The following is a 23457-nucleotide window of genomic DNA, read 5'->3' on the forward strand; positions in this document are numbered from 1 at the left end:
CACTTTGTGGAACTGTTTTGAAAAGATAGGAGGTGTGGCCTTGTTGGAGGAAGTGTGTCACTGGAAGTGGACTTTGAGATTTCAAAAGCCTGTGCCAGGCCCAGTCTCACTCTCTCTGCCTGCTTGCTGCCTGTGGATCAGGATGTAAAGCTCTCAGGAACTGCTCCAGAACCATTCCTGTCCAATTCCTGCCATGATGACCTCTAAAACGGAAAGCAAACCCACAGTTAAGTGCTTACATTTATAAGAGTTGCTTTGGGTGCTATCTCTTCACAGCAATAGAACAGTAACTAAGATGAGGGTTGTTGGGGGGAGAATTGAGTAGTTAGAGGGAGTAGAGAGTGTGAATTTGTCAAATGCATATATGAAATCATCAAAGAATAAATAAAACTATTTCCAAGATTGCAACATATGAAAATCAATGTAGTATTAGTCTTTATAGGACACCTGATTAAATTTATTTTAAATGTAAACAACAGCCACTAGGTGGCAGGAAAAGGCTGACTCTGAGGCTAAAAAGAGAAATCATTTTTGTTCCCCAATCATACAGGATGCCCCCTTTGAAGTTCCTAATCACCAACCACCCGTTGGTGCCTCCCTCCTCTGAAGTCCTTAATCGCACTTTATTTCCTAACCACACTGCCACGCCATTTTCCTTGTCCCTTCATATGTATGCTCCAGTCCCCAGCACCCACAACAACACTGACATCTTTCTTTCTGTGCTTTTATTTCTCCAGTAGGAAAACTGACTGTGCATCTCCTGGTGCCACTGATGTAATGCTCTGAGAAACACTTCTCACTGCACTGGCGTGTGGCTCCGTGGTAGACCATGCTCACAGTTTGTGTGAGACCCTGAATTAAAGAGCCAGCAGGCAATCCCAAACCCAGCCTGAGTTCTCACTTAGGCCTTATCTTCCCAGAGGTCAGGGCAGCATGCATAGTTGCCTGTCAGTCCCTGGTGCACAGCAGCTTTCAGTCCCTGTAGCTCCTTACACTCTGTCCTTTGGCGGACACAGCATTCACACTTGCCAACAAGACCTTGCACCTGTCTCTGTATATTTGTTACACAATTCTAAGCCATACAGAGTTTTAAAAAAAAAGATACATCTAAAGAGTTTACAAGTTAAATAGCATCCTTTCCCCAAGCAATAACTGTATCGGATAGATTGAAGTTCACAGCCTAAATGTGACCAGCAGGGATTTTTTTTTTTTTTTGTGGGGATGCAAATATTTGAAATGTTTATTTTAATTGCACAAAATTAAAAATCAGAGGATTCACATAAAGTCAAAAATTCAGGTTTATGTTGACAGAGGTGTCCTAGCAACACCTTTCCTCACAGTGCAAAGGCTATCCACAAATGCGTGTGCCCCTGCCCATGCAAAGGTTTCATCCTGAGATATTCTTAGCCTCTGATAAGAGTCTCTAAGCAGTCAGAGTTCAGCTTCTCAAAGCCCTGTCTCATCTCACCTAGACCTCATCCTCAGCATGCAATGACTTGTGCAAAGTCCTTTATAGCTCCTAAAGTCACATAGCCAGATCCCTAAGGTGACACAAATCCAAATCCCCTTTAAAGTACCTGCTTGAGAAAGCTCAGGGTTGCCCAAAGAATAACTGCTTGTCCCAGACTTGCTGCCAGTCAGCTTCCTTTGGGACAAGGAGCCCCATACTGGGTGCATGTCATGGGATCAGGCAGTAATCCCAGGTGATTTACATAAGGCCAAGTCCCAACGATGCATCTTGCAATTCTTTTATTTTTCTGACTCATCTCAGCCCACACCCACCGGCTTTAATTCTTTCTGATTCTTATTGTAAATGCATTGGTCACCTCTGTATAATCCAGCAGTCCATGCTGGACTCTCTTCCCTATATATTCCTGGCATCCTTTCAGCCCTACTGAAATCTATTCTTGTCACTTACACAGTGTCTAGTTAAGTCTGTCTCTGACTGCTCTGCAAGTGTTTGCATCTGCAACCCTTACCTTATACAAGGTGGGCTTCAAATGCAGTTGCTTTTAAAAAAATATATCCTGGGTTTATGGGTATAAACATAAATATTTAAAGGTAATATGACAGCATGACCATTTAGGAAATTAGGAAAAGCAAGTTCTAACAGAGGTCCTATGACATTTTCAGCCATGGGCTTTTGACCAGTAACAAAATTCCCTCCTGTGGAACAGATCTTAATTCCAATCAAGAAGTTGTCATAACAGTTATGCCACTATTGTACCAGTGAGCACATTTTGCCTATCAGGTCAGTATTGTCACATGCAGGATCCATCGCTGTACCCAAACTGTTGATAACATTTTTCTTCCCCCTACAGTCCCCACAGGACCTTCTGAAACTGTAAAAACTAGCCAGAAAAAAAAAGGGGGTTGAGATTGATGTCTCTGTGTCCTATAATCAAAGTGTGTGGGATCTTCAACAACAGTTGGTGTTGCTTTGGAGACCTCTCTGGCCTCCTTGACCACACTCATTGAAAGGTAGATATCCCATGCCTAAGAGTACAAGTTTTAGTTAATAACCCATGTCTTCTATGAGTGGCATTGTCCACTCATGTGGATAATTCAGTTGGAATTCTTTTTAAGTTGTATTTTAAAATTAGCTTATTAACTAATGGCATCTATAAGGATTTTCATATATTCTTTGTCTTGAAGAACTTGACCTCTATTCCTTTTTATCCCCCATGCCCCACACCTATCTCAGCTTAATCCTTTAACCATGGTATACCCATCTCTTCTTTCATATCCCATGTATTCTACTATCCCTCCAGTTATGTTGTTCAATCGATTTGTGAGATAGTTGACTTAACCTGGGCTTTCTCCACCCTTTCTTTGAGTTAGCCCTCCCCCAACTGACTAGTTTGCCCATACTCCAGTGCCTTTCATAGCTTAAGACTTTCCACCCTCACAATTCCACCTCCTCTCCAGTTTGCTTTTAGCCACAATCTACTTGCCCCTTCTCTTACTTAACCAAATGCTCCTTTCTGAATTCCAGTTATACTACATAAAAGATTTGAAACTGTGATTCACAAAGAGAAAACTGTCTTTCTGTGCCAGTTATATCATCCAATACAAGTCTTTCTAGTTGTACCCATTTACCTGCAAATTTCATTATTTCTTTTTCTCTATAGTTGAGTAATATTCCATTGTGTATCTGTAGCATATTTTACATTTTAATTAAAATATTATTTTATATCACTTCCTCCCTTCATATCCACTCATATATATCCTCATATATATATATATATATATATATATATATGCCTAAATACATAAATATAATATATATGCCTAAATATATACATTATATATGTATATATATATATATGCCTAAATACATAAATCTAATCTCTGAGGCCATTCAGTGTGGCTTCTGTATACATGATTTCAGGGCTGACCATGTTGTATTAGATAACTAATTAGAGGGCTCATCTCTGGGAGAGGCCAAGTTTCCCTCACTTAGCAGTCACTAGTTGCCTATAGTTCTTTGTCTAAGAGTGGGAACCCTGAGATTTCCCCTTCCACATTAGCCTATCTACTGGTATAACTACTGTTCAGGTCTTGTTAAGGCAGCCATATTGTTGAGGTATCATGAGTGTAGCTCCCCTGTCATTTCCAGGTGATACAGTTGCTCCTCCTGTCACCTCTGCCCTGGTCATTTTTGCTTTCCTGGTGTCTTCAGTTACTCCAGATTATGGACTGACATCTGAAGACTTGGAGCTAGGAGCCACCAACGAGAAAGCTCATTCAATGTTTGTCTTTCTGGGTCTAATCCCCACAATTCTAAAACATGACATTTTTGTGGCAGGTAAAACTGTATGAAAATATGCCCTTCCATGTATTTTTCTTCATTAGCTTTTAGGCATCTAATATGACCTTAAGTATGTGCTATTAAATTTCCTTTCTGCTACATACCTCAGACTAAGTTGAATCTTGCAGCCAATTTTAATTTGAGATCAAATCCTTTGGTTAAATCTCCCACAAGCTCTCTTAATACCTTGCAGAATACAAATGGGGCTTCCAAGTGAGTTTTTGGGATGTGGCTATAAGGCTATAATAAACAAAAAGCCTGACCTTTCCATCTTTGCAATTTGGCCATTATTGTATAAACATAAGTTTAAGCCGCAAGGCCTTGAAATGATTTGATTTAATGTTTAGATAGAAAGCTACCATAATCCTGTCTTTTACTGCCCTGGCATTTAAAATGCCTCTTCACACAAAAGATATAGGAGGGAATATTGCATTTTATTCATGTTTTCAGGTTTCTGTCTTCAAAACTTTCCATGATTTCTACTGTTTCAGATGGGAAACAACACACTGTGGCTTTCTTGATAGAGATTGTGTAAACTTAAGGTTCTACTGTGAAGAGCTACAGTGTCATCTCCAGAGTGACCTTCATTAAGAACAACAATTTGTCTCATTCTTCAGTACCTTCATCAACCACCTGCTAAGGACATCTAACTCCCTGAAAGTCTAGCCCCTGTCCTACACTTGTAGCAGGATGAGCAGTTCCATTGTCAACTGCAGTGACAAGCTGACTTCCTGCAGAGGAAGGTATGCCTGAGACACGACTGTCAGTCTGGTATGTAACAAGGTGTTTGCTATGCCCTGAATAGAGATGTGTGCCTTGAAGATGGAGGCATTGGTCAGGATCTGGAAAGTGCTCATGAGGCCACATGTTAAAGGCATTGAAGTTTTACAGTGGAAAAATCCACAGAACACAGAGCAGCAGAGTGATGGAGACACAGAGGAACAAACAGAACACAGAGAAGACCCAGGGAGAAAACACAAACATGAATCCAAGTGTATCAATGGCAGCAATGAGTGTGGATGATACAAAAGATCCAGATGAAGGAAGATGAGGTGGAATGATTAAAACCCGGATTCACCCACATGCCCTCTACAGGAAACACACCGGTTACAAAGAAGCAGATAAGTTTACTTTAGTGAAAGCTTTTGAAAATACAAAGCATTTTGGACTATCTATAGTAATATCAACATTAAAATTAAAATGGTGCTAAACATAAGTAATCATTTAAGAGACATGAAGCAGCCAGATTACCAGAGACATATAGCAGTTGTAAGTGTGCCTGTATCAAATGCCAGAGCCTCAACTGCTGAGACAAACTGATAGAAATGAACACAGAAAACATAGCAGAAACAGCAGAAATAGCTGGTGAGGCCAATGCCTCACTTTTGGCAACATCTGGAACAAGGAGGTAGAAGGCAAAGATTCCCAAGGAACAGCACAATAAATCAGTCAGATTCTGCAGGTGCCCACAGGACTTTTTATCCCTAAGCAGTAAACACTTCTTCCAAGAGTGGATGGAACATTCTCCAGGTTAGACCACATCAGAGGTTATGAAAGGATGGGATAAATTTGATGAGGTGGAAATGGTTCTATACAAACTTTCTGATCACAATGGAATGAAATTCATAATGACTAACAGAAGCTGGACAGTTTGTGAAAATATGAAAATTAAATACACATTTTTGCACAACTGATGAGGCAAAGAAGAAGATGACAGGGGAAATAAGAAATACTTTGTGGTAAAAAAAAATCGTGATTTATGAAGTCTTATGGATGCAGTGAAAACCATTCAGAGGAGAATGTGCAGCTGTAAGCACAAAAGATTGCAAATGGTTCTCAAACTAAGAACTTAATCCTCTACTTTGGAACATGGGAAACCCCAAACAAGCAGAGAATGAAATAAAACAGGATTAGAGCAGAGATGGCAGCAAAACAGAGTTAAAATCCAAAGGGAAACTGTGAAGCCAAGAGCTGGTGTTTTGAAAACATCAAATAAAATTGGCCAACATTTAACTAGATTGACAGTGAATAAAAGTAAAAATTAAAAAATAGAAAAGAATGAAACTATATAGACCAGGAACAAAAGACGACGACAATGACGGGAGTCTGTGCTGCTGTTCCAGGAGTGAAAGTGATTGTGAAGAGATAGTTGAACACATGTTTGTCAAATTAGATGAATTATATGAAGTTAAAATTTCCTAAAATAATTAAATCAACCCCTGAGATGGAGCCAGTAGTTAGTCAGGTGTGGCATTTAGCTCTAGCTTTTCAGGAGGCTGAGGCAGGAGGATGCTTGAGCCCAAGTGCCTGAGGTTAGGCTGAGCAATGTGAAAACCCATCTTTAGTATAGGATAAAATAACAGTGAGGAAGGGAGAGGATGAAGAGAAGGTGGAACAGAGATTAGAATTTAAAACTCCCAATAAACAAAGAGAAGGATCAGATAGCTTGGCAATCATTTAAAAACTAAGGACCAATATTTAATTAACAAAGTCTTCCAAAAGAGAAAAATCTTTTCCCAGCCTTACTCTGATATTAGTATTCCTGTAATACCATGATCAGAAAAATACATCACAGGAAAGAAACCTGAAGACCAAAATCACTTTCAGATGAAAGCCCTCATTAAAAGAGTTGCAATAAAAGTAATAAAAGTTTCCTGTTTGTGTTTTCACAGAATCTCAGTTTGTAGCTCAGGATTATCCCAAATTTGAGAGTGTGCTGCCTCAGCCTCCTGGGTACAAGCAGTAGTGCTGTGTTAGTTAGGGTGTCTATTGCTGAGATAAAACACAGTGTCCAAAATGCAGCTTAGGAGAAAAGGGTTTATTTCATCTTACATTTTGTAGTCTATCATTCAAGGAAGTCAAGGCAGAGACCAAGGCAGGAACTAGACCTGAGACCATGGAGGAGTGCTGCTTACTGGCTCGACATGGCTTGCTCATGTTGCTTTCTTGTACACCCCAGGATCAGCCACAGAGTAGGCTAAGCTCTCCTTAACATATCAATCATGAATTAAGAAAGGGGTCTAAAATCATCATCAGTTGTATACACACTTACTCAGGCATTTTCTCAATTAGGATTCCTCTTTCCACATAACTCTTCCTTCTGTCAAGCTGATGAAGAACCAACCACAGCAACAAGGATACACCATCATGCACTGGATATTTGTTAAGCATTTCCAAACTATTAACTTCTATGAGAAAACAAGATTTGTCCCCCAAGCCCAGATTTAAAACTAGGTAAAGGAGGGGAGACAGACAGACAAACAGATAAGCAGGCAGGCATGGAGGCAGAGAAAGAGAGACAGAAAGACAGAGACAGGACAGAGACAAAGAGAGACAGAGAGAATGAATGTATGTATGTGCACATTTGTACATGGAAAGCCAGAGGACAACCTATGCTATCTGTCATTCTTCAGGTTCTAGCCACCTTGTTTTTGAATGAGGGTCTCACTGGCCTGTACCTTGTCTATTGGTGAGGCAGGCTGACTCTGTTCACCACTGGTTGTAGCACAGGTTTGCTATAGATGATGGATTTCCTGCTTTCCCCTGTCTGGAAATGATTACTCTGCCTCTGCTCATGAAGGACAGCTTTGCTGGAAATAGAACTCCAGCTGGGTGGACTCTCTTTCTGCTTTTGTCCTTCCAAGGCACTGCACCACTTCTTCCTTCTGTCCCCTACCTGCATAGCCATCTGCACCTCATGCCTAGTCCTCTTCATTTGTCACAGGTTGGAGAGTGGCTTTGGCATTGGGAAGGTAGCCACGCTCATGAATGCAACAGAGAAGCCTGTTGAACAGGACTCTTTGGGGCATGGCCACATTGAGCACTGCTTTGGTATTAGACCTGGTATAGCGAAGACCCTATGACTAAAATTGTCTTCAGTTGTATGCACGCTCTGGTGAGACATGAACATTGACTTCCTGTGCATTATTAGGATTATTCTCTTTGCCCTGGAAAAATAAAGCACCAAGCCAGCTCTTTAATACCTTCAAGGGAGGCAAGGTGGGAGAGTTCTGAATTTGAGTTTTGATTTGACTGTGCATGGACAGTGGATGGATGCTTTTTGTGGTTTGATAAAACTTTTTTGTCTTAATGAAAACTCATTTTTTGTGAATGTTCAATGGGTGCTTGAAAGTAGATATGCATGTCCTGTGACTGCATTTCATCACTTGTCACTACACCAGGAACACTGCAGGCTTCACCCCACTGCTTACTGGGTTGTTTCATATGAAACAGAGTACCTGCATAGCAACTTCATCTCTCTCACTGTTTTGATTTTGGGTACACAAATTTTCAGAGACATGTATGTCCCAGAAATGTCCAAGTGTATAATATCACAGGGTTATGCTGGGAATGAGTCACATGCAAACCTCCTCCAGCCCTCTGGAAACAGATTCTCCTCAGGTGAACAGAGCTGGCCACGGGCATCAAGAACAGACACAGAGCTTTACAAATGTTCCAGCCTGGGTCAGACCCTATATCTGCAAGAGCAGCATGTCTGAGGACAGGGTTCTAAATCTAATCACCACCTTCCTTAGAAGAAACAGGGGCATAGATCAAGCCCTGTAGCTACAGATGCAGAGATCTGAATTAGGAAGCTGTTAAGTCAAGGCACACATGGGGTCATCAAGAGATGGAGGAAACAAGGGAAGGTTCTCTGTAGGAACCTACAGAAGAGCCTGGCCTTGCCAACACTTGTGTTTTGTTTGTGATTTTATACTTAGACCTGTGAAAGGATTACATTCTGTGGTATTAGCCCACCCACTTTGTGGTGATATATTATTGATCACTGAGAAGCCAATAGGACTTGGTGTTGCTGTCTCATTTCTAATCACACAGCTGGTGTCCTGTAGTGGAATACATTTTATTTCACCAAATTCTGGAATCTAGGACAATGGTAAGAAACTGAATTTGGTTATGCATCAGGAGACTTACAGGTGGAGCACATTTATTTGTATGTGGAAGACCCCAGATAATTGCTTTATAAAGGGAGAAATCAAAAAGCTGAAAAGAGGTCCAGGATTCCCAGAATCCTCTCTTAGCAATCATTTTTACTAGGATATGTCCTTCACTGGAAGTTGCTGAGTGGAGCCCATGGCAGGGTTAACAATCATGCCCAAAACAGGGTGTGACTCAGAGAGAGAAAGCTCCCTAGGCTTCTATCCCCAGAAGTGCAAGGAGAAAATCACCGATTCTGCTGTGCTTGGACCAGCTGTTCTAGAGTTAGGAGTCTGCCTGTCTAGGACCAGACACACCCAAGTGGGGTTTCTTTCCTGGCATTGGGTGCAGGGTCCAGCTCCATTTTCCCATCAGGCCTGCCTTTCCCAGCTCTGTGCACAGGGGAGGATTCAAGGAGAAGGAACACGGAAATGGTGCTGACCATGACCCTGTTCGGAAAAGACTCTAAACACATTCAATTTATTAAGTATTCATGGTCTAAAAGCCTTTACAGTTTGAAAGTATTTGCTCAGAACCAGATGGATCCAGATTGGAATTCTAGCTCTACCACTTACCAACTCTGACAGGGTTTTAGGAAAGTTACTTAATCTTCTGGATTGTCACTATGCTCACTTTCATACTGAAGTCTTACCTCACAATGAATAATGGTGGGGTTTAACAGAATGTAAAGGACTACACAGTGAGTAATGGCTGCCACAGGGGAAGTCCGGTTGATGGTTATTGTCAATATTTCCTTTCTCATTAGTGCCATTGCTGTGTTCATCCCACTCCTGTTCCTCAGGCTCTCCCTTTGGATAAAGGATGCAATGATTGGGATATTTGAGCTCCGTCTATGATTAGCAATTTAAAGTTTCTTCTATTCACCCAAATTAGCATATGTTTGAATACTCAAACTACTAAAGGTTGTTCTTCCTGCTTGTGGTGGAAATGCTGAATGTGGTAGAGGTGGACTACTATTAAAGAACAGTGAACACATGAAGTTTTAACACGTGTGGGCATTTTAAACAGCACATGAGATCACTACATTATTGATAGTGTTATGTTGTGGTGGATCATAAATAATACACACGTATCAGGCTCTAGTGTACAATTCTTTACAGACAGGCTTTTTTTCTTATTTTGAGTTTAAAGAGAACTGACAGTTAGACACAAGTCCACCAAATGTTCATTCATGCAGTTTAAACCTGTTTTAAAAAACAAAAGGAAAGGAAAACAAACTTGAAAAAAAGCACACACCTAATTTACATAACCATGCCAAAATATCTCCCTTATTTGGGGGGAGGAATGATGCAGTGCATTTTGGAAGCAGGGAAAATTCTTGAAACATTTTTTATAACAAAAGTGTCCTGTTAAAAAATGTCACTTTCCTTCCCAGGATAATCTTCCAATTAAACTTAGCTCTTATGATAAAAACAAGAAACTCACAAAACAATTATCCTCTGAAGCACTTACTTTCCAATTCTGCTATATATGCTCTAAGAATGTATTCTATTCTCTACGTTTTTCTCTGTCTTTGCCTCACTTGGGGTAGAACTCAAGAGTCTTCCACTCACTAGCATACCTTTTGACTCTGAACTACCCCACCAGTCCCTGTCCCAGACTCTCTGGGAGCCCTAGGTAGCTTCAAATACAAGTCTCTGGGATGCAGAGGTTGCAAGTATGCATCACAATTGCCAGCAAAGGATATTTCATTTAGTCATTTTATTTGCTTTTTCCTTAGTGAGACAGGGTTTCATTTACACTCAACTGAGGCTTGATGAGTGTTCATCGTGTAGCTAAGGATGACCTTGAATTTTTTGGCACTCCTGCTTCTACCACTAGAGTTCTGGGATTAGAAATAAATTCTACCTCACTGTCTAGTGCTGCAGATTGTGTTCAGGGCCTGGTGCATGCTGGGCAAGTGTGCTACCAACAACATCCTTGGTCTTCAGAATCCCTTATTTTCCATAGAGATGATGTAATAAGCCTGAGGACAGTAACTACAGAAATGCATGAAGCCATTTTTGTGACTACCCTGCTTCAAGACTTGCAATGCATGGTTCTGTGACTCCCAGGGAATTATGCTCCCAATTCTGTTTTCTTCTCACCTGTGTGTGAAGATGAGGTTTAATTATAAACCCAACTTCTTTGATCTGCACTTGAAAGGTCTGTGACCCAAGGATAAGCTGCTGGGGTGAAGGAAAGCATTTGGGAAGCCAGGAAACCATGCACTGTTTTGAAAGCCTTAAGAAGGAACAAGGAAGGTGAAGAGGTGAAGGAGGTAAAGCAGGGAAGGGAAGCCTAGTTGTTTTATTGTTAGCCAGCCTTTCCTGCCCGGAGCTGTGCCATGCTCATTCTGGCTGCATCAACAGCATGATGGAACAAGAGCTGATTCCTAGAATATAAATATGAAGTAATATCCAGCAACAGCAGGAGAAATCTATAATTCCTTTTAAGAATTGTTTTATTAGTCCTCCATTCCTCTCCCTCCCTTCCTCCCTCTCTCCCTCTCTTCTGTTCTCCCGTCCCCCCCCCCACTCTGTGTGTGTGTGTGTGTGTGTGTGTGTGTGTGTGTGTGTGTGTGTACAGGTAACCACTGAGGCCAGAATAGGGTATCAGATCCTTGGAGTTAGAGCTACATATGTTGAACTCTCTGAAGAGCAGCAGACACCATTAACCGAGAGCCATCTGTCCAGCTCACCTCCCTTGTTGTTTGAATTAAGATGTTATTAATGATACTGATAAAGATGAGGGTGATGCTATAAGACAGAGGCTGTTACCAACCATTGTAGTCTTGCGGAGGTTAGAGAAGCAATGCTGTGCAGTGCGTTGCAGGGAAGCTTCTCAGATAGGGATCACAAACCCTTAGTGGCTGCTTTTCTGCTGCACGGGCTAGTAGTAATTCTTGGCCCTGAATCTTAAGGAGTGACATTAGTAATTGGAAGATATTATGATTCAAGCCCCCCCCCCTTTCTCGGGAACAGATAATTCTGTAGTTAGTTGTCAGGAAAAGGTTGTCTTTTCCTTGGAGGTCTAGGAGGAGCTGGAAGTGAAGAACTCCCCCCAGAGGACAAGGGGAAATCACTGAAAGACAACTGTCACCAGACAAGATCTTCCAATGCAAGTTTTCATGAGACACAGTCACCATTAGATTGCTTCCCTCAGAGTCTTCCACAGCAACATGCTCACACACACAACTCAGTGCTCAGCCAGGTGAGTTCACAATTAAAGCTGTTAGCATCAACTAATGGCACACAGAGCCCGAGGTTTTTGGAGACTTCCTGAGTAGCAGGCCGAGTTCCCAGAGTTCTCATCGGCTATCTGAAGCTTAGCTGAGATCTGCTGTTTCCTCCTATTTCCTTTCAGGATTTGCTGTGTAACTCAGGATTCATCAGCCTCAGACTCTGCCATGCCTGTCCCAGAATGTCTATGTTGAAAGGGCTAAGAAAGAATGGGGGGAGTAAAGAAGGGGAGAAGCAAAGGTGTTACACTGTCAACCACCCTTCCTGCTGTAGCATCAACCCCCCTTCATGCTATAGACCCTGCTAAGTCATGACAATACTATAAACTTTGGCTGGTTCAGCAACATGGCTGGGCAAGAGCTGGTTCCTTAAATATAAACATGAAAAAGTACTGCAAACATCAGGACAAAATATAAATCTATCTGTCAATAAAGAGGCCTCTGCACTCCAGGAGCCTCTGGAAGTGGATTAGCATTTTTCCCTGGTGTAAGAAGGGACTTTGAGAGCCCATCCCACGTGAAGGGTTATACTCTGGCCCTGGACACATGGGGAAGGGCCCAGGCCCAGCACAGGAAAATTTGGTGGATTTTGCAGAGCCTGCATTGAGGGCCCTACCCTGCCTGGGGAGTGGTGGGTGGATGGATGGGTGGGGGTAGGTTGGGGGTGGGGGAGGAGGGATGGGGGTGAGGGGAGGGAGAGGGAGAAGGGACTTACATGTGAAACAAGCTTGTTCCCTAACTTGAACTAATAATATATATATTGAATTTGTTCTTCAAACTAAATCTTCTAACCCGATTTACTATTCTGTATGTTTTGTTTTTGGTTTGTTTTGTTTGTTTTTACTTTTCCCCCACAACGTAATAAGGCACCCTAGTCCCACTCCCCTCCCATTCCTCCCAGGTCCACCCTCCCATCCTTGTGCCCCCTACATACAAAAAGAAAAAAGAAAAACAAATAGTCCAGACAGGAAGCTGTTGAAGAGAGTGCTTCAAAAGTGCTTGTAACCTATAGCTTGGCCATTTTCCTACAGACTGACCTACAGACTGCTTCAATCAACCCTTTCACAGTGATTGCATATCAGATATCCTGCATATCAGATATTTACAGTTCATAACAGTAGCAAAATTATATTTATCAAGTAGCAACAAAAATAATTTTGTGATTGGGGATCACCACAATGTTAGGAACAGTATTAAAGGGTAGCAGCATTGGGGAGGTTGAGAACGAGTGCCCTAAAGAATAGTGGGTGAGGCTGCAGGTCTTCAAGGGGCCTGTCTGCCCAGTGGCTTGCCCTGCCTTTCTTCATCTTTCTTGCACAGAGATTTAGGGTGACAGGAAATGTGACAGCCCTCCTTCTGCAGCAGTGTTAGCTTTCCTTGCCCTTCGCATCTGCTCCATCCAGCCTGTGATGCTGAGGCAGCTGTGTGATGTTCCGTATTTTCATTTCACAGAAGATCAGTGTGGATTGCCAGGAGCGTCTGTGGCTTTATTGGTCTGGTTCTTGCAGCTGCCTGACAGCTGCTTTTTCTGCAGTCCTTAGTAGAAACCGTAATTCAGGTGCTTTTATCATGCTGACGGGCCAGGACCAGGGATCTCTTCGCTTGGGTTTGTGTCTGTGGTTATGTGGATTCTTGGTTTCCTTTAAAGGTAAGTTACTTGGCTTGTGTCCTAGAATGTTTTTGTTCCATGCATTCAGTCTCTTATGTCCTAGAATTTTTTTAGTTCCATGCATTCACTCTCCTCCCTTATCTTGACTAAATTCAAATGACCAGATGACTTTTATTAGTTATGTTTAACCTAGCAGATGAGATTTGGACAATAGTGTGGGGAAAACATTGAAATATACTGTAAACAGTATTTCATTTTTTTAACTAAAATACATCTTCCAATTAGCACACAGAGTCATCTGTTTTTGTAGGTGTTTGTGCTATCAATATTCTCCATTTATTTATTTGTGACTATGTGCGATATATTTTTCACAAAGTGATTTATGTGTCCCTTGGTACTTACTACCCAACTTGTGAAGCCTCCTGTTGTAATTGTCCTCACTGGTGACACCTGTCTCATTGTCTATGCTAAGAGTGAACTGACTCTTTTCAAAAGCTGACTCAGACATGCCTGCTGTGCTGAGTAGACCACATAACCCCCTCACCCCAACAGCTGTGCTACTAGGTTTCAGGGGGGCTGATAGAGGGCTCCTCAAAAGATTCTCATGGGAGGGAGATGGCAACACTAGCCAGGAAGGTTTCTCAGTGGCTTCTGAAGAAATGTTTTCGTTGTGTTACACTGGGGAGAATGACAGGTGACAGGTGAAAGGTTTCTTTCCTGCTGCTATGCTGACAATCAGTACTTCCAAATGGACTCATGAAGTGGAATTCAGTGAGGAACAGCAGCCACTCTCTGCTCGTTTCCTTTGGTCAGGCTTTCAAGCCCATTCTTCTCTCTGTCTGTCTGTTTCTCTCTCTCTCTCTCTCTCTCTCTCTCTCTCTCTCTCTCTCTGTGTGTGTGTGTGTGTGTGTGTGTGTGTGTGTGTGTGTGTCTGTGTGTGTGTGTGTGTGTGTGTGTGTGTGTGTATGTGTGTGTGTACAAATCTTCTGGGGAAATTTATGGCATAACATTTGTGGAGTCAAATTTGAATTGTACAAAACAAACAGTAGGGATGTGTTTCAGTGGGGTGTTGAGAAAGTGAGTTGTACGTATTGGAGGTGAGAAACCAATTCAATGCCTTTTTAAAGAATTAGAGATATGGGTGACACTACTGTCCAGAATGTAACAGCTAAAAGGGGTACTGAGAACCAATTTGCAATTGCTTTTAAAGGACTTTAAGTGAATTTACTTTAAAACCTTTGCATTCTGTCAAATCTGAAATACATGACTCCAAAGTACATTTTTTAAAGGGCATGGCTTTTGACGATCTGGGCAATGAATAGGTACTGTGTTTGCTGGGTGAGGGTGCCAGTCTTGCCAGTTATAAACCTACAGACCTCCAGAATTCTTGCATAGCTTCTAATTTGATGGTCATGCTGTGAGCTGTTTAGTGACACAACAATTTCCCTGCTCGTGACATCCTATCCCATGACATTTATGGTGCCCTTGACTTAAACAGGCAGTGTTCTTGGGATCACTTTGTGGACATTGTACTAGTTCTGAGAAGCCTGTGTGGTTGTTTTATCTCAGTGTTAAAACAGAGCAAGCAAGGTTTAAAAAGGGGGGTTGAACTGCCCTAGTGCCTGTAGGAGTGAGCCTAGCTGGTGCAGTGATGAGACTCTGACTGAGACGGTAGGCTTGGACTAGGGGAGGAACCAGCTCAGACCCTCCCACAGCCCTTCCCTGATGCTCTCCTCTGTCTGCCACACAGGCTGTACAGGCTGTGCCTCTGAAGAGCAGCTCTTCCGCAAGCTGTTCGCTCGCTACAACCGATTCATCCGGCCAGTGGAAAACGTTTCCGATCCTGTCACAGTGTATTTTGAGTTGGCAATCACACAACTGGCCAATGTGGTGAGTGCCTTAGACTCCAGACGTGTTCCCAGAGGCCTGAGTTCCCAGTGTTCTTGCACTTTGTGCAGCCAGTGGGCACAGAATTCTATCACACAACTTAAAAGTGAATACCAGATTGCATGCGAAGGGTCCCTCGAGGCCCTGCATAATGCTGTCCTTGCTCAGGCTTCCCATGATTAGAAATTCTTTCAGAGTCAGGTTATAAAGTAAAGACATGAAGGCAAGTGGGATGGAGGCTTGAAGAGAACTGAATTATGTGTCATACCCTGTACCTTCTATAAGTTCATTGGGATCATGGTAAGGGCAAGTGGAAGTGAGGCTCTTTTGGTTTACTTTCTTTCTTTCTTTTGTTGTTGTTCTAAATAATCTTCTTTCTCTGGTTCCAGGGACAGGAGGTGGAAATGTCCGATTCTCAAAGTCCATCAGGGGTCTTATCTCCAGGCCTGGACTTCAGCCCCAATTACACTAGTAGGTAGACTAGAAAATTAAGCGAAGCCTGGGGTGTCACCAGAGAGGGCATTAGAGATGGTCCCCAAGCCTGTCAAACACATAGAAGAAGCCTGTCATCTTCTAGCCCAGACCAAGTGTAGGGAAGGATTCCTCCTGCCCTATAGCACCAGTCCTGTGGGTGACAGCATCAGGGGTGACTTCTCTAGGTGTACTTAGGGAAAGACCTAACTACAACATTTAGGCAGACACTGCCAGGCTTCTTCAGTCTACACTGCCCAGTGGACTTTGCTTACCCAACCCATTCCTTTAACTCTGGATTGGACATGTGCATATTTTAGTAAATACTGGCTCGTGTTTCAAAAGCTAAATGTTTCTTCTTACCTAATGAGACCCACTCAGCCCATTAAAAACCACTTATTTCTTATCTGTTCTGACCCCTTCTTGGTTTTACACTGGCCAGGATGCATGGGGACTGGGCTACTGGAAGGTAGAGAACTAAACCGAGTGTCGCCTGAAGTCTTGAAGGGCCACCCCTCTATTCAGTTTTACTGCACAACACCAGATTTTGGAGACTGGTGTTGGCTTTGGGCTTAGGCCAGTTATCTCTAAGACCTCATGGAACAGAGGCAGCAGGGCTCATCTGGGTTTGACCAACAGCTAGTGCATTTATTGGCAAAGCTTCTGTTAGACCTGACAGATTCAAGGTGACTCAAGACCAAAAGGCCCTGATCAAGAAGGGTAACTGTGAAACTGTGCAGGCTCCATTTCTCTAACTCTTCTTGTTAACCTTTACAAATCTCAGTGCCCATGAAGGCTCCATATGAACCACTCATGGGGAAAAACTTGATTTCAACAGGCAGTCTTCTTGGGATCACTTTGTGGACACTGTCTAGTTCTGGAACTCTCCAGGGTGGATAGCAGTAACCATGGAGTGAAGGAGTGGAGCCCAGAGAGAGGCTCAGTGGAGTGGGGAGGAGCTACTGTCAGAGCCCTGCCTAGAAACCTCAACACAGCTGGGTTCCTTCACTCTATAGGGACCTCCAATATCCTGGGAAGTAAGATTTTAGAGTCACCTGATAACTGTTAAGAACCTACCAGACTATTGTGCTGTGACCTACCTGCCATCTAGATGTGTCTTGGGTAGCTGTCCTACTGAGGATCAGTGACCACTTAAGAGTCAACTGTACTGAAGATGGTGACAGGGAATGCCTGCGTATCACCTGCCCTGACTCTCCTTATGTCTCGTAAGGGGCTGCTTGGACAGAAGCCCTCCTCTGAGAAGCCTCCCTTGACTCTTATATAAAACAGTTGTGTGTGCATACTTGAGCCATTCTACCTCTCTTTGTTATATCAAATTATATTTTATGTATGTGTGTGTATATAGTATTAGTTTTGTGTCTTCCCAACTAGCAGCTAAGGAACACATGAAGGCAGGAGCTTGGTCCACTCTGTAACTGAGCACAAAGTGGTCACTCAGTAACTATGAGTGACCATTGCAGCTGAAGGTCGCTCATGCTGGGGAAGAGAATGCATAGGGAGTGGACAGCCAGTTCCCCCTGCAAACTTGCTAATAGGCTGAAGCTGTTATTCCAGTTTGGATCCCATGGCAAATGCACACAGGGAGTTCCAGGCTTCTTTGAGGAAAGAACATGGGCATCTGTAGAGACAGTGAGCACCTGTCACCACCTACAGGGCTGCACCTCATTGTCCCTAAACCTCTTCCCTACACCCTGCCTCCTTCCACTCAGGTTTTATGGGCTCAGGTGATGAGAAAAGATTCCCAAAGGAGGTGAAATTCAAGTGAGATTGGAACAACATTTTGAAGCCATTTATCATTTCTAAGTCAACAGAGCAGGGACAAGAGTAAAAATACCATATTTCTGTGGAAGTTAAAGTTTAGTTCTCTCAATCTTCATGCTTGTCTCCTTCAGCACAATTAACGTAGATTTGTCAATTTTTAGCCATAATTCTTGCATAAAGACTTGTATTAGCAAGTATATAGAAAGCTGAAAATTATTTCTCCCTCCCAGGATGAAGTCAACCAGATCATGGAAACCAATCTATGGCTGCGTCATGTATGTGTCTCCCATGTGTCTCCCCCTTTGAACCATGACCACGCATGTCCACTCAGTGATGAACCCACCTACAATACCTCTCTCTCCCTCTCCAACCTATAATAGATATAGCTTATCCTCGGGCTCTGCTATGGTTGCAGCTAGCTTAATGCAGGCAGCACATGGGCAGAGCCTACTGTCTTTAACATAGAGCCCTCTGGCTTTTCTACTTTACACTCTCTGCTTATCAATTACTGGAAGGCCAAGTCTGATGGCTATTTTCTTCTTTGATAGCTCCAGGAGGTCAGTGGTTGAGTTCTGGAGAACATATTACATAACCAACAGCTGGTTTTTACAAGTTAGACTGCCTTTGCTCTTAAAAGTCTCAATAGTGTACACAATGCAATAGACTCATCCTCATGCATACAACTTATATTTTTATCATTAGAAACAAGCTACTACTCTAGCTTTGAACTGGAGTAGTCCATGAAACACAGTATGAAAGCTAAATATTGGCCAGTTAGCTTGTTATAGGTACGCCCAAATCAGCTCAGCTATTTAGCTCCCTGTGCCCATGGTTATAATTCCTTGCTTTTTAAAATTTTTTTAATTCTTTTTTAATTTTTTTAATTCCTTGCTTTTAATAGGAATAAGTGTATTCTTCAAAATATCTTATTTTTTAATCAAGAAAATTATTGAACCAACATAAACATTTGGGAAAAGTTATGATGATATTTTTCAAAAAGGATTCTTATCCATTTTTAAAGTGAAAGGGGCTTGTAGGGAGGAAGGGGATAAAGGGTAACAGTAATCAGAGCCCCCAATGTACATGTATTAAATTATTAAAGAACAAATTTTAACAAAAGTTAGAACAGAGTGAGACCATCACCACAACCAGAAATGACTATCTCTTTTCCTTTAGATCTGGAAGGACTACAAATTACGTTGGGATCCAATGGAGTATGATGGCATTGAAACACTTCGTGTTCCAGCAGACAAAATCTGGAAGCCAGACATTGTTCTATATAATAAGTATGTGTATCTAGACAGAATCACAGTCAGTTTTCAAAATCTTTAGCCCCTGTGACTCACAGCAAAGGGACAGTGCTGCTAACGATGTGTGGTCTTTCTTGCAGTGCTGTTGGTGACTTCCAAGTGGAAGGCAAGACCAAAGCTCTTCTTAAGTATGATGGCATGATAACCTGGACCCCACCAGCCATCTTCAAGAGTTCTTGCCCTATGGACATCACCTTCTTCCCCTTTGATCATCAAAACTGTTCCCTGAAATTTGGTTCCTGGACTTATGACAAGGCGGAAATTGACCTTTTGATCATTGGTTCCAAAGTGGACATGAATGACTTTTGGGAAAACAGTGAATGGGAAATAGTTGATGCTTCTGGATACAAGCATGACATCAAGTACAACTGTTGTGAAGAGATTTACACAGACATCACCTACTCCTTCTATATCAGGAGGCTGCCCATGTTTTACACCATTAACCTCATCATCCCCTGTCTCTTCATTTCCTTTCTCACTGTATTGGTCTTTTACCTCCCTTCTGACTGTGGCGAGAAAGTAACTCTTTGTATCTCAGTTCTTCTATCTCTGACTGTCTTTTTGCTGGTGATTACTGAGACAATCCCATCCACATCTCTTGTGATCCCACTTGTGGGTGAGTATCTACTGTTCACCATGATCTTTGTCACACTGTCCATTGTGGTGACAGTGTTTGTGTTGAACATACACTACCGCACCCCAGCAACACATACCATGCCCAAATGGGTGAAGACTATTTTCCTTCATGTTTTTCCCTCAATTCTGATGATGAGGAGGCCTTTGGACAAGACCAAGGAAATAGGTGATGCTAAGGACCCAAAAAGCCTTCCCAAGAGACCTGCCAAGATCAAGTTTGCTCACCGAAGAGAGCCCAAACTTCTGAAGGAAAGCTGCCGCTGTCAAAAATCAAGTGAGACAGCCCCTGGCAAGAGAAGATGGAGTCATCAGCCTGCAGGGTGGATGGAAGAGAATTCAGAGCACTCACCAGATGTGGAAGACGTGATTGACAGTGTTCAATTCATAGCAGAAAACATGAAGAACCACAATGAAACAAAGGCGGTAAATATATACCCTTTTCCTCCAGCCAGATGCACCCCTACAGGCCTATAGGCCCTTTAGAGTCTAGTCCGAGCATCGGTGGGAGTCACGTTTGTAGGAAGTCAGACAGAATCATCTAAGACTAGCTCTGTTATCATGCAGCACTGGGGAACCTGGGTTAGAGCTTAGGTAGCTATAGTGAGATGATATGTAGCCCTACAACAACTCTCCCATCTGTATTTATTTACAGTAAAATCCCGCTATAATACATATGCAGGACAAGCCCCAACCCAGCAAATATCAATATCAACCCAGCAAATAGTAGCAAAGAGAGGGTGGGGAGGGAGACTGCCCAAGGGAAAGGAGAACCCACTGTGGTGCTTCCTGAAGGATATGAACTGCAAGGATGAAGGATGTGAGCTCCTTAGCACTCAGCAGCTCTGGTTACACTTCCTCTACTAGAGGTGGACACAGACACAAATCTAAGGCATTGTGGAGATGTGTTCAGTATGTACACAGTCTGCTCCTGTCTCCCACACTCTCATGTCAGTAACTTGGCTCCTCCTTCCCCAAAGAAAGAACTCAAAGCTACTGTGCCAATTCTCCATGCCACCCCTTGACTAGCTGAGGCTTCCAAAAGCTTTTGCCAAGGGCCTGGAGTTGCTTGATACTATAGCTCCTACATCTGTAACACCTAGTGAAAGGATATCAGGACCCCCAATACCACCCTGTTGATGCACTGGGAGACAATGAGAATGCCTGTCATATGACATGTCGCAGGACAGGAATGGCCAATGAGCTCATCTCCAGCCTGGAATCTTTTTGTATGTAGGAGATACAGTTACTGTTGACCTATCATGCTATGCAGGTCTCTATTACACAACCCACAGAGACCATAGCAGAAGGTTAGAAGTTTGGGACTGGAAAGATTTCAGATATGTACACACTTTCCCTGTTAGCATCACTTTGAGGCCCAGAGGCTGCTTATTTCTGTGTAAGGGGTCCTGAATCATACCCCACATCCTCCAGCCTGTTCTCTCACTGCCTCACACTCAGATCCCCCAAAGGGCCAGCATCTCCCTGTACACAAGTGACAAGAGTTGGATTCTCAAGCAGATACTTTGGAAAAGCATCCCTTGAACCAGGAAAGAGGTCCTTTGTCACAAGTAAGGGTTCATAAAAGTCTTCAGCATAGTCCATAGCCAGCTCTAGGAGCCACCCATAATGCATGTCTACCCTTAGACAATGAGCACCACATAGGAGACACAGTCAGGCAAACATAATGCCAATCATTGATTTTGAAAGTATTAGAGAAAGTTGCTTTGGGGGAAAAAAATCACTATGCATAAGACAAAGCATGTTTTCCTATGGTCTTGGATTTTAAAGCTAGCCTTGATCTTTTGTTCACATTTCAGGTAGAAGATGACTGGAAATACATGGCCATGGTGGTGGACAGGGTCTTCCTCTGGGTGTTTATAATCGTCTGTGTGTTTGGAACTGTGGGGCTCTTTCTACAGCCACTGCTTGGGAACACAAGAAAGTCTTAATCTGTATTGTCCTTTTGACTTCTGAATCTTTTAGATGTTGTGTTTGTTCTGAACTACTTACTGCAGGAAAAGGCCAAATACCAATCTCCTAAACCACAATAAGAAGGGAAAGAGGGACAGTATTACAACCATAGGAGCCTGAATATATGTCTTCACTGTGCCAGGTATCCATTAGAGTGTTTTACCACCTTGGAGCCCAGAGCTGGCAGTGCACCTGGACCAGAAGCACTGACTCAGTTTCTCTATGCCATGCATACTTGGTTTCCAGGAATGTGAATGACCTCTCACAGTGCTAGCTAGACCCCACAGCTAGCATCAGTTCACACTGAAAAGTGATGCTCTCATATCTGAAGCTCCTGTTGGTTGTTGCAATGATGTGTAAGACCAGAGAGAAACTCTGGGACACTGCCAACATTTGCAACACCTGTCTACTACTGTACCCTACTTTGTTGTGTACTTCTCTGTGATGGAGCTCACACTAGTCTCCAACACATGCATGATTAAAGAAGAAATCAGATGGTGTCTCTCTTAAAAGACTATTCAATTAGTTGTACTATTGTCTTTCTGCTGCGTGAAAAATCACCTGAGACCATCAATGTGGAAGGTGGAAGTTGCTATGAAATCATGGTTTCAGAGGATTTAGTCCATAACTTGGCCCCGTTGCCTCTGGACCTTTGTGGAGGCAAGTCATCATGACTGGTGTGCCTAGTAGAGGGCAGCTGTCCACTTAATGATAGCTACCAAGAAAGTAAAATGAGAAGAATCTGGGGTGCCAATACTCCTTTCAAAGGCACACCCTAATGACTTAACTTCTTCCTACAGAGCCTCATGTCTCAGAAGCCCCACTACCTCCCTATAGTGCAGAGGACTAAGTCTTTAACAGTGTCCTTGGGGTGATTCAAACCACAGCAGTATGGTTCTGACAGGACAGTTGGCTGGTGTCCAGTACTGTGCTAGGTGCTACAAGGCTAATGTAAATAGATTCTTTCCCCTGTAAAGTTTCAGCCTTTTAGAAAAGTCATACATGCAAAGATCCACAGGATTGGGTAGTGGAGAATATAGCTGGGGCAACCCAAACAAAAGGACCTAATTGGGAAAAACCTAAAAATCACTCTTGTGTTTCAAATCGCTATCTGTCTACTCCTTTTCCCAGGAACCCTTCACATGCTCACTGCATGGACACAAATAAAATTTGTAAGAAATGTTAATCTTGTGCTTTTTGGAGCAATTTCTTTTCCAAGTGGGAGAACATTGGGAGCTGCATAGTGTTCCACTCCAGTTTCTTGTTTGCATGACTGTGATTACTTGCAGGTGTATCTTAGCAGCCCATGGAGTCCAGCAAAAGGAGCTGTTTTCAATTCCACCCTTTTCTCTCCTAGCAAGTCCTTGTTCGTGTGCATAGGTAATTTCAGGATTCAATTTTACCTTATATTCTGTTGTCTCAGAACAATATCAATAACCTTTGGCAGGGCCTGGATGAAGGACTGTCTGTCATCCTTGAGAGGTGACACCTGGTTCCCTTTCAGGATGAGGCTTCGGACACAGCAATACCTCTCACCATGATGGGTGGTTTGATGTGCTCTGGCTCATATTGGATAAAGAGAGCGAGAGAGAGAGAGAGAGAGAGAGAGAGAGAGAGAGAGAGAGAGAGAGAGAGAGAGAGAGATCTGAGATCCACAGGGATGGTGAGTAAACCATGGGCCTTCCCAAAAATCCTTTACAGGTAGAGGGCCACCTTAGCCTGTGCTAAAATAGTGATCTAGCTATACCAAGTAGATGCCTTGGGTGGTACCTCCATCCTCCTGAAGATCTGGGTGGCCAACCAT

General features: G+C 42.8%; 1 protein-coding gene across 2 annotated transcripts; it reads left to right on the forward strand.

Annotated features, from left to right (window-relative positions):
* Positions 1-13556: 13556 nt before the first annotated feature.
* Chrna6 (cholinergic receptor nicotinic alpha 6 subunit) lies at positions 13557-21631 on the forward strand. Of its 2 annotated transcripts, XM_027395230.1 has the most exons (6): positions 13557-13635; positions 15347-15486; positions 17967-18011; positions 18913-19022; positions 19127-20105; positions 21500-21631. In XM_027395230.1, exons 1-6 carry the CDS (start codon positions 13557-13559, stop codon positions 21629-21631), a joined length of 1485 nt encoding a protein of 494 aa, XP_027251031.1. The 2 variants fall into 2 exon arrangements, with proteins under 2 accessions (XP_027251031.1, XP_027251032.1); XM_027395231.1 differs by lacking the exon at positions 17967-18011.
* The last annotated feature ends 1826 nt before the right edge of the window (positions 21632-23457 follow it).

This window comes from Cricetulus griseus, assembly GCF_003668045.3.
Source record: "Cricetulus griseus strain 17A/GY chromosome 1 unlocalized genomic scaffold, alternate assembly CriGri-PICRH-1.0 chr1_1, whole genome shotgun sequence".
Lineage (NCBI taxonomy): Eukaryota > Metazoa > Chordata > Mammalia > Rodentia > Cricetidae > Cricetulus > Cricetulus griseus.

Coding starts and splice junctions, on each gene's coding strand:
- Chrna6 (XM_027395230.1), top strand. CDS start 13,557: ATGCTGACGGGCCAGGACCAGGGATCTCTTCGCTTGGGTTTGTGTCTG. Junction 13,636..15,346: donor ATTCTTGGTTTCCTTTAAAG/GTAAGTTACTTG, acceptor TCTGCCACACAG/GCTGTACAGGCTGTGCCTCT. Junction 15,487..17,966: donor TCACACAACTGGCCAATGTG/GTGAGTGCCTTA, acceptor TCTCCCTCCCAG/GATGAAGTCAACCAGATCAT.